Source organism: Haliotis rufescens, unplaced genomic scaffold, assembly GCF_023055435.1.
Source record: "Haliotis rufescens isolate VD_foot unplaced genomic scaffold, xgHalRufe1.0.p SCAF_15, whole genome shotgun sequence".
Classification (NCBI taxonomy): Eukaryota; Metazoa; Mollusca; class Gastropoda; order Lepetellida; family Haliotidae; genus Haliotis; species Haliotis rufescens.
This window is the reverse complement of record NW_025963835.1, coordinates 19,760,882-19,775,761: the sequence shown is the minus strand read 5'-3', so window position 1 is coordinate 19,775,761 and position 14,880 is coordinate 19,760,882. Positions and strand designations below refer to the sequence as shown.

General features: G+C 42.1%; 1 protein-coding gene across 1 annotated transcript in view; it reads right to left on the bottom strand.

Moving 5' to 3' along the window:
* The window catches only part of LOC124135145 (2-methoxy-6-polyprenyl-1,4-benzoquinol methylase, mitochondrial-like), a 50,886-nt gene that overhangs the window by 12,631 nt on the left and 23,375 nt on the right, over positions 1–14,880 (bottom strand). The window contains exon 6 of the mRNA XM_046500360.2: positions 7,331–7,442. Within this exon, the coding sequence (XP_046356316.1) occupies positions 7,331–7,442 (112 nt within the window). The remainder of the gene's footprint in view (positions 1–7,330; positions 7,443–14,880) is intronic.

Sequence of the window (14,880 nt, the reverse complement as noted above, 5' to 3'; positions counted from 1 at the left end):
TATTTTGAACTTTCTTGTTGTTTTACATGCATTAAATAGAAAAGGTACAATGGCAGCTTTGTCAGTCATTGAAGTGGACTTGGTAACCTTTCATATTTGTGTGTTTTACAGAACTCTAGATAAGCGTTTGGTTATTTGGGTGTTTTACCCAAGAGTTTCATTTATTATTGGGTGTCCACAATTTTCAGAGGGTATTCAAATATTTGTTACCCACCTGTTTCTTGACATTTGGGTATTTTAACTTAAAACCTGTTTGGTAACAATCCCCTTAAATCCTTTAAAACTATGTGAACAGTACAGTAGAATATATACGTTTGCGTCTGCTTGTGGCTCCCTCCCCGGGAAGCCATTTTTGTTTGCAAAACTTAGCATAGTAAGAAAGGTGGTATTTTTTTAATCACCAATCAGCGACTGATTAAGATACATGTACATTGACTAGGCACGATGTGCTTTTCAATTGGCATCTATCAGTATGTTGTCGCACAAGCTTTTTCGAATTAAACTGCTGGTAAGTGAATTATTATGGTATGTTTATGGTTCTGTTCGGATGAACAGAACCTTCCAAATGGCATGCTGGTTTTCTTGGGGGAATTAGTCAGCAAAGAGCCGGAGTCACAGGAGACTAATCACAATTTTATTTCCAAGAACAATTTACAATGAGCAATTTACAATATCTTAGAAAATAGCTGAGGGTGCCACAGAGAGTTGGTACAACCCTCTGGGCTGTGGGAGAGAGATCTGCTTGGTATGAGCGTCAAACCCCTTCTGCCTAACATTTTGCTTCGGTATGTATTTAACTATGTCTAGGAGATGCGCTCCCGTTACCTTAGGCTAGCATCTATCTAAAAAGCTATAACTGAAACTACTGATATTTTATATGTGCATTTTACCTGATGATAAGTATTACTTGCTGAACTATAATTGTATGAAATGATGTATAAATATTACACCATGATATCTCATAAAAGCACTTGATGTGGATCTAATTATTAAAGGAAAACTTAGTATAAATGTTATATCATGATAGAATTTTGCGATCGGCTAATACACAATCATGTTATCTAACAGTTGTAACATAGGAATTTTAAGCAATCATTTATCTAATAGTTGTTATATATGCATCAGTTTTATTTCAATAGCATATTTATAGTTCCTGCTGCATATTTGATACGCTAGGATTTTAGTTGTCTGCATATTTCTGTTTATTTAATGCATATTTACGCAAATAGCCTGCTTATCTTACAGACCCTGATACAAAGATATAGCAAATACAGCCCATGCAAGTCTATAATGTTTGGCAAGTCTAGATGCAGTATCTGAAAATGAAGAGAGTCACTGGGCTCCCTTTTATTATATTTTTATTAAGATAACTGAACAACTGTTTTTTCTGTAGGATATGTTCATTTCAGAGACTAGATGTTAGTCTAGGCTCATGACTGAGAACTAGATCACTGAGAGGGACCTTTTGTACACTCCATGAGCCCAGCAACCCTGTTGCTAGGCTGACGTCACAGGGCATTGTTTCACCAGCATGTCTTGCAACAAAATTTCACAAATTACATCAACTTTGTGGTGCAGCCCTTTGTTCTTATCAACAAGTCTCTCAAAATGTTATTTATGTATAAGTTAGCTGTGATAGAAGATCTGCCATTTATTGCTTTTTTCCATGATTTAGGGATATTTAGCATTACTCTGTTGTAGTCAAGTAGAGTACCTTTAATTTGAAATTGGTTTTGTAATTCTTCAAATGCTAAAAATCTGTTGTTGCTACATAAATCTTTTAAACTATGAATACCCTTATTAAACCAATGTTTCAGAATGAAATTATTTTTAAATTGGTGATTGAACCATAATCATGATAATGGTTCTGATAAAATTTCGTCAATACTTTGTAAACTTTATGTTTTCTGTAGTAATTACCCCAAATATTCAATATATCCCTCCAAAAGGGATTTTTCAAAGTAATAAACTTATCAATATTTGCTCCAAAAAGGAATATCTGTTTTGATTGGAAGTTCTTTAATGTTGACGATGTACTTAGCCATATCGGATCATGTTTTAAGATTCGATGAATTGCTACATGTATATACTTCATGTACCAATGTTACATGTATGTCTACTGAATTGAAATAAAAATAGTTAAAAAAAACAAAAAAAACTTTGTGGTGCAGGACCCCGTTCCACAAGGCGATTGTAGCGCAACGACAGTCGTAAGTCTATGTTAAATATGGGAGTCAGGATAACCCTAGTGCTCCGATAACTTTGTGGAACAGACACCTGAATTCTAAAGGTAGGCCGTTGTATGGCACTGAATTAATACATGTAAACTTTTGATGCATTGAAGTATTATTCTATTAAACTCAGGCTCACTGACTTGGTTGATGCACGTCATCGATTCCAATTGCGTGGATCGATGCTCGTGATATCAATCACTGGATTGTCTGGTCCAGACTCGATTATTTACAGACCGCCGTCATATAGCTGGAATATTGCTGAGTGCGGCGTTAAACAACAAAACAACCAACCAACCAATCAATTTGATTATGCTGTGGATTACACAGATGACTTCCTATTCACACGCAACAGTGAAATTTAAAAAAAGTTATAAATGGCAAGTAATACAAAAAATACTAAACAAGCTCCAATACCAGTTTCAGACACCATCAGACCCCAGAACTATTCACTCGTTTCATAACACTGGTATTACACGGGAGCTTGCATGTTTAGTATTATATGTCTACAATGAACAACCATGAGCTTTAGAAATTGACGGAAACACCTAAATGTGCAAGTTTGTATCCATTTGTTGAATAATGATTACACATGTATATGAAAATTGACATGTCTTCATAAAAGATGGAGGTTTTATCTATTAGTGGTAAACTAAAAAGTCCAATGCTATCAACAAATAGCCCTGAGGAGATCCAGGTAAGACAAGGTCCCCCATACTGGTCGCTAGAGGCAACTTAATGGATCGGGCAGTCAGACTTGGTGACTTTGTTGATTGCATGTCATTGTACCCCGAGGGCATGGATCGTTGCTCATATTATCACTCACTGGTCCAGATTACATCATACATCCTAACAGTACCGTATATGACTGTAGATAAGCTGATCTCATAGTTAAGGCGAGGCATAAACTTGATCCTTGAAATCTGTATCAAACTGAAGTCTTTGAATGGCAATCTCTTCCTCATGTATCAAAATGCGGGTCCGCCGATAGTTTGGTACATAAGCCGGACCACCAACCTACCTACTGTACATCTTCTCGTCATAATCAATAGAATATCAACAAATCTGTAGTGAATTATGCAAGTCCTGTTGTTACACTGTCTAGTAATACAAAGTGTTCATTGTATATCTGGACTTACGTTTGCAATAAATTTTATTAAATTATTTAAAATTTCATTCTGTAACGTTTACATTAATTTTGTTGAAATCGTGTTTCCCTCCAATACTTTCGTTTACCTCATTCCATAGGGTCCGCTTCATGACATACTGCGACAATACTAATATTATTCACAGCTTACAGGAACATATCACCGCTATTGATGCCTTGAACTTAGATTTTTTTGTTTGTTTGTTATGTTTAACGCCACACTCAGCAAGATTCCAGCTATATGATGGCGGTCTGTAAATAATCGAGTCTGAACCAGACAACCCAGTGATTGGTATCATGAGCATCGATCCACGCAATTGGGATCAATGACATGCATCAACCAAGTCAGATAGCCTGACCATCCGATCCCGTTAGTCATTTCTTAAGACAAGCATAGTCACCTTTTACAGTAAGCATGGGTTGCTGAAGACATATTCTACCCCGGATCTTCACGGGTCCTTGAATTTAGAGATGATCAGGACCCAGGGTTATGTTTCACAAAGTGAATGTAGTTGTATACCTGTCATAATTTGATGTTAGAGTACAGGAGTTATGACAGACGTCACACTAAAATCGATTTGTAAAACGGGGCCCCGGATACCCTTATCATTGAACAGTGGTGACCAGTTTCCCTGTCTGCTCCCAAATAGATCCTACTTTTGTTTTCAATTCTCGGTGCTTAATAAATGTGTCTTGCAGTGACCCACATATGTTTGTATTCATACAGTAGATCATACAAGATTTTAACATTTTTGATAGCACTTATCATATGAAGAGAACCTGGATTCTTTTGACAAGAAACAGCATACATCCTTACAAAGCCATTATGATGTTCACATGGTTATTATCAGCAATTCTAAAAGGAAATGTAAAAAAATATCAAAATAATGAATCTCTTAAAGATAATTTCCTTGAATTCAAAGGGGATTATAAAAAATATCTGTAAAGGTTGCTAAACATGATAAACAAATTGGTTTCTCTGACGTAAATGCCTCATCACCAAAGGCTTAGTCATGTTTTACAATCACAAGAAACAGGCTATATTGGCAGTGATAAAATTGTATTTATTCCCAGAGACAATAAAACAAAAAGAAACTCCTTGCATTTTCATTTCCACTGAGTTTAACAACTCTAAAAGATCATTTTGTAGATGAGGTGAGGTGAAATGAGTTTTAATGTTGCATTGAAGCTTTTTGACTTACTTTGTGACATCCATGCTTGATTTCATATCATTGATGATTTCATTTCCTCTACAATGATCTGTGTGAGATTTTTGACAGACCCACACCAGAAAAATTAAATGGTGTCAAAGCACTTCTATAAATTGATAAAATAATATTCATATCATGAACTTTGAACATATGCACAATAACTAATCTCTATGCAGCAACAGACAAAATATTTCCGAAATATCAATAGGGTCTGTTGTACGAAGCGATCTTAGGGATAAGATGATCTGTAACTCCCATACCTTCACATAGACTTACGACAGTCGTAGTGCTAAGACTAGACTTGTGCAACGGCAACAAGATCACTAATTATCTTGAACTTAGATTGGTATTTCCATCTCATCAGCCATACAGTTTGTTTGTTTGTTGTTTAATGCCACACTCAGCAATATTCCAGCTATATGATGGCAGTCTGTAAATAATCGAGTCTGGACCAGACAATCCAGTGATTAATATCATGAACATCAATCCACGCATTTGGGATCGATGACATGCATCAACCAAGTCAGCGAGCCTGACCACCTGATCCCGTTAGTCGCCTCTTACGACAAGCATCGTCGCCTTTTACGGCAAGCATGGGTTGCTGAAGACCTATTCTACCCCGGATCTTCACAGGTCCAGTCATACAGTGATGCAAAGTCAAAGAGTGATGCAAAAATCAAACAAACATCAATCAAACTATTACATCCTAATAAGATACAATTCTGTGACATCCCACACAAGGAAACAGATCTTAGTGTTATTTTTGTCCATTGTATGAGGACTTCCCATTGTGATATTCCAAGCTACATTGTGTCCTACTGAGTGGGAGGTTCACACAGCAATCAACGACACTATCTGGTATGTGTATGCACTGGGCAGTTCTTTTGATTTCCTCTCAAACCAGGTTCTGTACAGAATGACATAGAATTCCCTTGCCCACGGACCAATTGGTGCTTGTACCTGTTTAACCTGATACATGGCTTGCAGGGCTTTAATGCCATTTTGAACAATATTTCAGAAATATCATGAAGTGTCAGTTTGGCCAGAAGCACTTAACAAAAAGAGTATGACAAGATGTCTGTATCAGAGGAAAGTGAATAAGAGTGTGTTCACAATGTATCTTGTCTTGCCATAACGTTCGATTGATTCACGGCCAATGAGGTGTCTTTTTTTCTATATCGTTTTCAATACAATTGCAGAATAGATCAGGTTGACTTCAGGTAGAGTGAGCATGTTGGATTCTTACTGTTATGTCTGCATTGTATAGGAGGAGAGGAAGTGTGGAAGGAGAGGCAGAGCGTGGGAGGAGAGGCAGAGCGTGGGAGGAGAGGCAGAGTGTGGGAGGAGAGGCAGAGTGTGGGAGGAGAGGCAGAGCGTGGGAAGAGAGCCAGAGTGTGGGAGGAGAGGCAGAGAAGTGGAGGAGAGGCAGAGTGTGGGAGGAGAGGCAGAGTGTGGGAGGAGAGGCAGAGCGTGGGAAGAGAGGCAGAGTGTGGGAGGAGAGGCAGAGCGTGGGAGGAGAGGCAGAGTGTGGGAGGAGAGGCAGAGTGTGGGAAGAGAGGCAGAGCGTGGGAAGAGAGGCAGAGAAGTGGAGGAGAGGCAGAGCGTGGGAGGAGAGGCAGAGTGTGGGAGGAGAGGCAGAGTGTGGGAAGAGAGGCAGAGCGTGGGAAGAGAGGCAGAGCGTGGGAAGAGAGGCAGAGAAGTGGAGGAGAGGCAGAGTGTGGGAGGAGAGGCAGAGTGTGGGAGGAGAGGCAGAATGTGGGAAGTGAGGCAGAGCGTGGGAGGAGAGGCAGAGTGTGGGAGGAGAGGCAGAGCGTGGGAAGTGAGGCAGAGCGTGGGAGGAGAGGCAGAGTGTGGGAGGAGAGGCAGAGCGTGGGAAGAGAGGCAGAGTGTGGGAGGAGAGGCAGAGTGTGGGAAGAGAGGCAGAGCGTGGGAGGAGAGGCAGAGCGTGGGAAGAGAGGCAGAGCGTGGGAGGAGAGGCAGAGCGTGGGAGGAGAGGCAGAGTGTGGGAGGAGAGGCAGAATGTGGGAGGAGAGGCAGAGTGTGGGAGGAGAGGCAGAGTGTGGGAGGAGAGGCAGAATGTGGGAGGAGAGGCAGAGTGTGGGAGGAGAGGCAGAGAAGTGGAGGAGAGGCAGAGTGTGGGAAGAGAGGCAGAGAGTGGGAGGAGAGGCAGAGTGTGGGAGGAGATGCAGAGTGTGGGAGGAGAGGAAGAGTGTGGGTGGAGAGGCAGAGAGTGGGAAGAGAGGCAGAGCATGGGAGGAGAGGCAGAGCGTGGGAAGAGAGTCAGAGTGTGGAAGGAGAGGCAGAGCGTGGGAAGAGAGGCAGAGTGTGGGAGGAGAGGCAGAGTGTGGGAGGAGAGGAAGAGTGTGGGAGGAGAGGCAGAGCTTGGGAAGAGAGGCAGAGTCTGGGAGGAGAGGCAGAGAGTGGGAGGAGAGGCAGAGTCTGGGAGGAGAGGCAGAAAGCTACTGAGAGGCTGATGACTGAATCAGCTGGTTGGAGAGCTTAGAAAGAAAGACCGGATTGCAAGACAGATGACTGACTTGGTTGGGGAACTCACAGTATGACTGACCTGGTCGAGAGGCTGACACTAGAGACACACCTGGTTGAGAGACTGACACTAGAAACACACCTGGTTGAGAGAGAGACTGACACTAGAAACACACCTGGTCGAGAGGGTGACACTAGAGACACACCTGGTTGAGAGACTGACACTAGAAACACACCTGGTTGAGAGAGAGACTGACCTGGTTGGGGAACTGTCTGATGCTCTCCACCAGGTACTGGTAGGACTTCCAGTCTCCAGCTATCAGCTGCCCCATCACGGGAATCACTTGGAAGGAGTAGCTGTCATACAACCTGCAAGCACAATAACCGATACAACTCACATAGGACCAGAACAATCATTCAGCGTAGGGTATTTACATAAACTGTCCACAAAACAGTGTTTGAAATCCAGATTATAGTCTCACTTACAGATCCCACAGCATATATTCAGAATAACAATCACCCCATTCTCAAGCAGCCTATATGTTAAAGATAAATCACGACTCTGAGGTTTTGCTTGAAAATGTATAACCGCGAGTGAGGGAAAAGCCTGAGGGTCATAGGCCCTAGCTTGAGGTTTTACATTTTCAACCAAACCCTAAGAGTGTTTCATCCAACTTATTAACTGTCAAAATGCAAGAAATACTAGAAAAAAACAAAAAAACATTAAGATACCTTATAGCAAAACAGTACAGTGTGTCGCGGTATAAAAGAAATTCGATCAAAGTGTGTGAGAGAAATACCATGTGCAGCATGCACACAACTGAAGTCACAACTAAAATCTTGGTCAAATGTAAAACCTGTGAGCAGGTCTCACTTGAAGGTAGTACCTGAGTCTCACAAGGTTGTTATGAGACAAGAAGATACCTACAATACAATAGGCAAAAGTGGCAGTAGGTTTATAATCCCATTCTCAGCTCTAGCAGCCTATACTCATCCCCTTCTCAGCTCTAGAAGCCTATACTCACCCCCTTCCGGGCTCTAGCAGCCTATACTCACCCCCTTCTCAGCTCTAGCAGCCTATATACTCACCCCCTTCTCAGCTCTAGCAGCCTATACTCAACCCCTTCTCAGCTCTAGCAGCCTATACTCAACCCCTTCTCAGCTCTAGCAGCCTATATACTCAACCCCTTCTCAGCTCTAGCAGCCTATACTCAACCCCTTCTCAGCTCTAGCAGCCTATATACTCAACCCCTTCTCATCTCTAGCAGCCTACACTCATCCCATTCTCAAATCTAGCAGTCTATACTCATCCCATTCTCAAATCTAGCAGCCTATACTCATCCCAGTTCTAGCAACCTCCTATACTGACATCACGTTTTCAGCTCCAGCAGCCTATACTCATCCCAGCTCCAGCAGCCTATACTGACATCCCATTCTCAGCTCCAGCAGCCTATACTGACATCCCATTCTCAGCTCCAGCAGCCTATACTCATCCCAGCTCTAGCAACCTCCTATACTGACATCCCATTCTCAGCTCCAGCAGCCAATACTGACATCCCATTCTCAGCTCCAGCAGCCTATACTGACATCCCATTCTCAGCTCCAGCAGCCTATACTCATCCCAGCTCTAGCAACCTCCTATACTGACATCCCATTCTCAGCTCCAGCAGCCTATACTAACATCACATTTTCAGCTCCAGCAGCCTATACTCATCCCAGCTCCAGCAGCCTATACTCATCCCAGCTCTAGCAACCTCCTATACTGACATCCCATTCTCAGCTCCAGCAGCCTATACTAACATCACATTTTCAGCTCCAGCAGCCTATACTCATCCCGGCTCTAGCAACCTCCTATACTAACATCCCATTCTCAGCTCCAGCAGCCTATACTCATCTCAGCTCCAGCAGCCTATACTCATCCCAGCTCTAGCAACCTATACTAACATCACATTTTCATTTCTAGCAGCCTATACTCTTCCCATTCTCTAGCTCTTGAAATTCACAAATTAGGGGTTCCTTAACAGCAGAGGGTTTCATTATGGAATGATATTGATTTAACCTTTTTGATAACCTCATTTCAGGGACTTAACATTAGTCTATCAAGGAGGGGGAGAGGGCGGGCCTCACAGGGGCCCATGAGAGCTTCTCCTATAGTAGTTTAATCAGTAGGAACCCTGTAAATCTACTGTTAAAACTTTGACATGACGGTTATTTGAAGGACCCCTTGACTTTCATGTTTAATTTCAAACACTGCAAAAGGAACAGAAAAATAAGGTCGCCTTGATCCCATGAAGAGAAGAGTAAGAACAGGTCCCCAGCACCCATTGCTGGTGGTGAGAGGAGACTACACTGTTTTGTTTGTTTGTTTGTTTTTTCACCTTCAGCAATATTCCATCTAAATGACGATGGGTTGTGAATAATTGAGTCAGGACTAGACAATCCAGTGACTGCTGAATGCCAATTCTAACCCGGAATCTTCAAGAGACAACTAATGGTATCAGCTGATCAGGTAATGAGACTATGAGTTAGCTGATTGTGTGTCATCGTTACCAAAATCCCAATCTCATTTAAGTCAGACCTTAGTACCTGCTACTGCTAAACAAAGATCTGAAGACATCCCATTATGGGTCACGTCAGGACGACCTTTCATCTGACCAACCAGAGCGTCGCTTTCCAGATTATGAAAGTGACAGTCGGAATGTGATTTCTAATCACGCAACCGGGGCGAACCCACAATCATAGGTTTCTGGCGTGCCCAAGGGACGCAACTTTGCACAGCGAATCGCAGCGCCTTAGATGACTGAGCCACCCGTGCTCCCCACTGCTTAGAAAGAACAGCAGTGAATGTTCAGGTGTAGGAGTTGCTGGGCTGGACTGTGTTATCTCAACTTTGGGAATAACTCAGTTCTTCCACAGTAGGTTTATGAGATCTGACACAAGTATCTAATCGCCATTGGGTTCCCAAGATTATGTTTATTTCAAGAAATACATAAAATAAGACTGGTGTTCAAACAGCAGTATGTACGGCTGCTACTGCTAGGGGTCATCTCATATTTAGAAAAGCTATTAACTGAGGACTTATCTGTCCCAGGCACTTAACTACGCAGTGGATAGGGGCCATGTTATCAAAGGTGGGGGCAGACTGTGAACAGTCCTTTTTTCAAAATAACAAGGACAAGTTATGATAAGAGGCCTTAAATTTGGAACAAGCAGTGTTTGAAATAAAGCATGATAGTCAAGAGGTCCAAGTCAAAACCCAAATGTTCAAAGTTAAAGATTTAGGGGTCCCTAGACTTAAATACCATAGAAGACATCAAGGTTTACCAAGGACACTCCTTAACTTTGGCTGACTGTTTGTTGTTTAACTCATTCTAGCAATCCAGTGACAATATGAGCATCTATATACGCAGTTGGGATACAATGTCATGCATCAACCAAGTCTGCAAGCCTAACCACCCAATCTCGTTTGAAGACTCTTGCAATAAAACATGGATCGCTGAAGGCCAATTCTAACCCGGATCTTTATGGGGTTCTTAAATTTGAACACAGGATATGCATTATTTACGATTTTATTTTGAAAGATATCAGATAAGTAAATATGAATGAGAGTTAGACTTTATCCACGTCAACAAATGAATGTTTTGGGCATGACAGAAATATTGTATGTTTAAAGTTCTTCTGGCACATCCTTTAGAATCTAAGTGCGCCGACAACAGAACAAAAAGAAATACTTTTGATCCATCTTCAAACTAAGGAAAATGTCATTTTCCCATGAGGTAGATAACTTACAAACTTAGCCCCTTCCCTTTCACTGACATTTACGGGCAATGGATTAGTCTAGTGGTAAAAGCGTTTGCTAACCAGGCCGAAGACCCTGGTTCTTTCCCCACATTTACGTATAACGAGTGAAGCCCATTAACGGTGTCCTCCGCCGTGATATTGCTGGAATATTGCTAACAGTGGTGTAAGACCATGCTCACTTACTCAGATTTACATACTTTCGTCAATTGCTGAATCCCAAGCTTGTTCATGTTTATTTCATGTGTACATTTACAAGCACAGAAGAACACTTATCACTGACTTCATACACTAAACATCAGCACAAGGCAAGGTAGACACAATTTTATGGATAACAATTTCTTTAATACTGTAAAAAACGACGTTTCGGTATAGATCCTTATACCGTTGTCAAGCATCCGCCAACTTCTAAGTGATGCCTAACAGTCTTGCTTGATCTATACTGAAACATTGCTTTTTACAGTATTAAAAAAGTTGTTATCCATAAAATTGTGTCTACCTTGTCATCCGTCAACTTCTAAGAAATGCCAATCAAACAATTTATCAACACAAGGCACTGTATAGTTTTGCAAGCAATAGTTTCATGTCACAGCTATTTTTGCAGACCAATCAGGCATTTTTCTTTTATTGACTTCCACACATTGTCAAACCAGCCATTAGGATGAAATAATCCCTCACATGCTGTTTCCCTAATTACACACTGTCTCTCAGTGTCACCACACTGATCAGGAACATGCACTGACCCGCCACATCGGGTCAAGTTGCTCACGTAACAATGAGTGTCCCTGACATACACCGGAGCCTTATAAAACTACAGTTAGATAAACACGCTACTCCATTCTTCCTTGTCCACTACAACATCGGCATCTATAGATTACAAAACACTGACTGACACAAAGTAACCTTTTGTCACACCACTTCCTAGTCGTAAAAAATAAGACATCCAAAACAACACGTGCAGAAGTAGCCTTGATCTTTGGTTATATCAACAGGATGTAGCATACTTTCCAGCTGCAGTTAAGGTTATAAGCGATATGCAATAATTTTATGGCGCAAAGTATAAATACAGTATTTACAGTAAAAATTTACAACAATGGATTCTAGGGGTATAGCCATGCCATTACTATTGTGACCATGCCGCTGGCACTCTAACAAAGGGAATGTTGAACCATGTCAGACTATGCTCATCTCTCACCTAACAAACATATTTGCATCAATTCTGCCCAGACCTGTCCCTGATGAAGACAATATTATCTACGAAATGATATGAACCCACAACGCCATTTAGAAAGTGGTAAAATGTAACATATGTTATATCTGGGATAACACTTTCTTAGTAAAGTACAGATTCTCATATTTTTTTGAGGTTGAGTCCCAACCAGAATTCAAACTCACACTGCCAGAGTGAGACATCTAATCGCCAGCACACAAAGTCCGCGAATTAACCCACTCAGCCACCGAAGCTTTCACAAAAATGAAAGTCCTACAACTGATAGTCTAGATCACATACTTTGTGTACCCCTCTGACAAGTGTATATTGGCATGGCTCCTATGGCCGAAAGCTATGAACACACAATGCCATTTAGAAAGTGGTCAAATGTAACAAATGTTATATTCTCATTAAAATCAGATCTTTGTTCTCGCTATCGCTGAACAAAGATCTGAGGACATCCCATTACGGGTCACGTCAGAATGACCTTTCATCCAACCAATCAAAGCGTCACTTACCAGATCATGAAATGTTAACACAGGGTATTCCGAACGACAGTTACGGCCCGTAAGACTGATTCCGTCAAAATTATCGTCTATCTCTCGGTGTGGGACAAACATTTGAACGGAGGACGCGTTGCACAGTACGTAGGGAGCACTGCCATACATTCTCAACCATATATAAGACATTCCGGAATGTTCGTTTGTTCAGTTTTCAAATGATTAATCGAGAACTGTGTCAATATATTTTTCAAGCGTAGACAGAAACGGAATTCGCTAGGTTGAAACGAGTGCCGTAAAGCTCGAGAAAGCTGCTTTCTAATTGGCTGATGCCGACTTGGCTGATGTCATTTCAGCTGTCGGTCAAAGTTCGCGAAAGGTCGTCCTGACGTGACCCGTAATGGAATGTCCTCAGATCTTTGTTTAGCGGCAGCGAGAACATAGATCTGATTTTAATGAGATTGGGATAACACTTTCTTAGTAAAGTACAGATTCTTAGTAAAGTGTTATCCCAAATAAAACATTTGTTATATGGTGTACATATATACAGTATATTTGTTTGACAAAATTCTCAAAAAATAATTTGGTCTCATGTTTTACACACTTAGGTCTGTGACTCAGTGCTGGAGACGCGTGTATCTTCCTACATACCCACAGTGTGCGGAGTCTCCTGTAGGACCTGATTTATTTCTGAATATGACATCGTGGCCACAAATCTGACCAAGTAGTATGACACAGTGGTGGAGATGGGTGTATCCTCGTACACACCAACAGTGTGCGGAGTCTCCTGTAGGACCCGATTAATTTCTGAATATGACAGTATGACAAATCTGACCGAGTACTATGACTCAGTTCTGGAGACGCGTGTATCTTCCTACACACCAACAGTGTGCGGAGTCTCCTGTAGGACCCAATTAATTTCTGAATATGACAATGTGGCCACAAATCTGACCGAGTACTATGACACAGTGGTGGAGATCTGTGTATCTTCCTACACACCAACAGTGTGCGGAGTCTCCTGTAGGACCCGATTAATATCTGAATTTGAAAATGTGGCCACAAATCTGACTGAGAACTATGACACAGTGCTGGAGACGTGTGTTACAATGTTCCCACACAACAACACAATGTGCAGTCTCCCGGAGGTGGGGATGATCAATACTTGTCCTACAGACTACAAGGAGTAGGTGATGCTGCATTGTATAGTCCTGTGATATTACACAATTGCAAACACGGACCCACCCCGTTGAAAATGTATTACATGAATTATATATTGCTTTATTTGATTACTGTGGATGTCTGGCATAGTCCTTTTCTGATGCTTAGGCCAGGTGGCTAAGTGGTGTAGGGTGCTTAGAGGTGTGGTGCTGCTTAGTGGTGTGGTGCTGCTTAGTGGTGTGGTGCTGCTTAGTGGTGTAGTGCTGCTTAGTGGTGTAGTGCTGCTTAGTGGTGTGGTGCTGCTTAGTGGTGTAGTGCTGCTTAGTGGTGTGGTGCTGCTTAGTGGTGTAGTGCTGCTTAGTGGTGTGGTGCTGCTTAGTGGTGTAGTGCTGCTTAGTGGTGTGGTGCTGCTTAGTGGTGTAGTGCTGCTTAGTGGTGTGGTGCTGCTTAGTGGTGTGGTGCTGCTTAGTGGTGTAGTGCTGCTTAGTGGTGTGGTGCTGCTTAGTGGTGTGGTGCTGCTTAGTGGTGTGGTGCTGCTTAGTGGTGTGGTGCTTCTTAGTGGTGTGGTGCTGCTTAGTGGTGTGGTGCTGCTTAGTGGTGTGGTGCTGCTTAGTGGTGTGGTGCTGCTTAGTGGTGTAGTGCTGCTTAGTGGTGTAGTGCTGCTTAGTGGTGTGGTGCTGCTTAGTGGTGTGGTGCTGCTTAGTGGTGTAGTGCTGCTTAGTGGTGTGGTGCTGCTTAGTGGTGTGGTGCTGCTTAGTGGTGTGGTGCTTCTTAGTGGTGTGGTGCTGCTTAGTGGTGTGGTGCTGCTTAGTGGTGTTGCTTAGTGGTGTGGTGCTGCTTAGTGGTGTGGTGCTGCTTAGTGGTGTGGTGCTGCTTAGTGGTGTGGTGCTGCTTAGTGGTGTGGTAGGATTACAATAATATTTTAAATTAGCCAGTAGCACTTATCTAGAGTGCCAAAGAAAAAATCTACCAGTACTCTGCAAGACTGTAACATTTAAATGTTATCCATAAAATCATTAATACTTGATGATAACTGTGGCTAGGTCTGTAGACGTTTAGTAACAGTTTAAACGGTAAATCATTTATGTCTGTTGTCAGCCAAGACAATCCTGAACAATTACACTTTAAATAATCATATTTC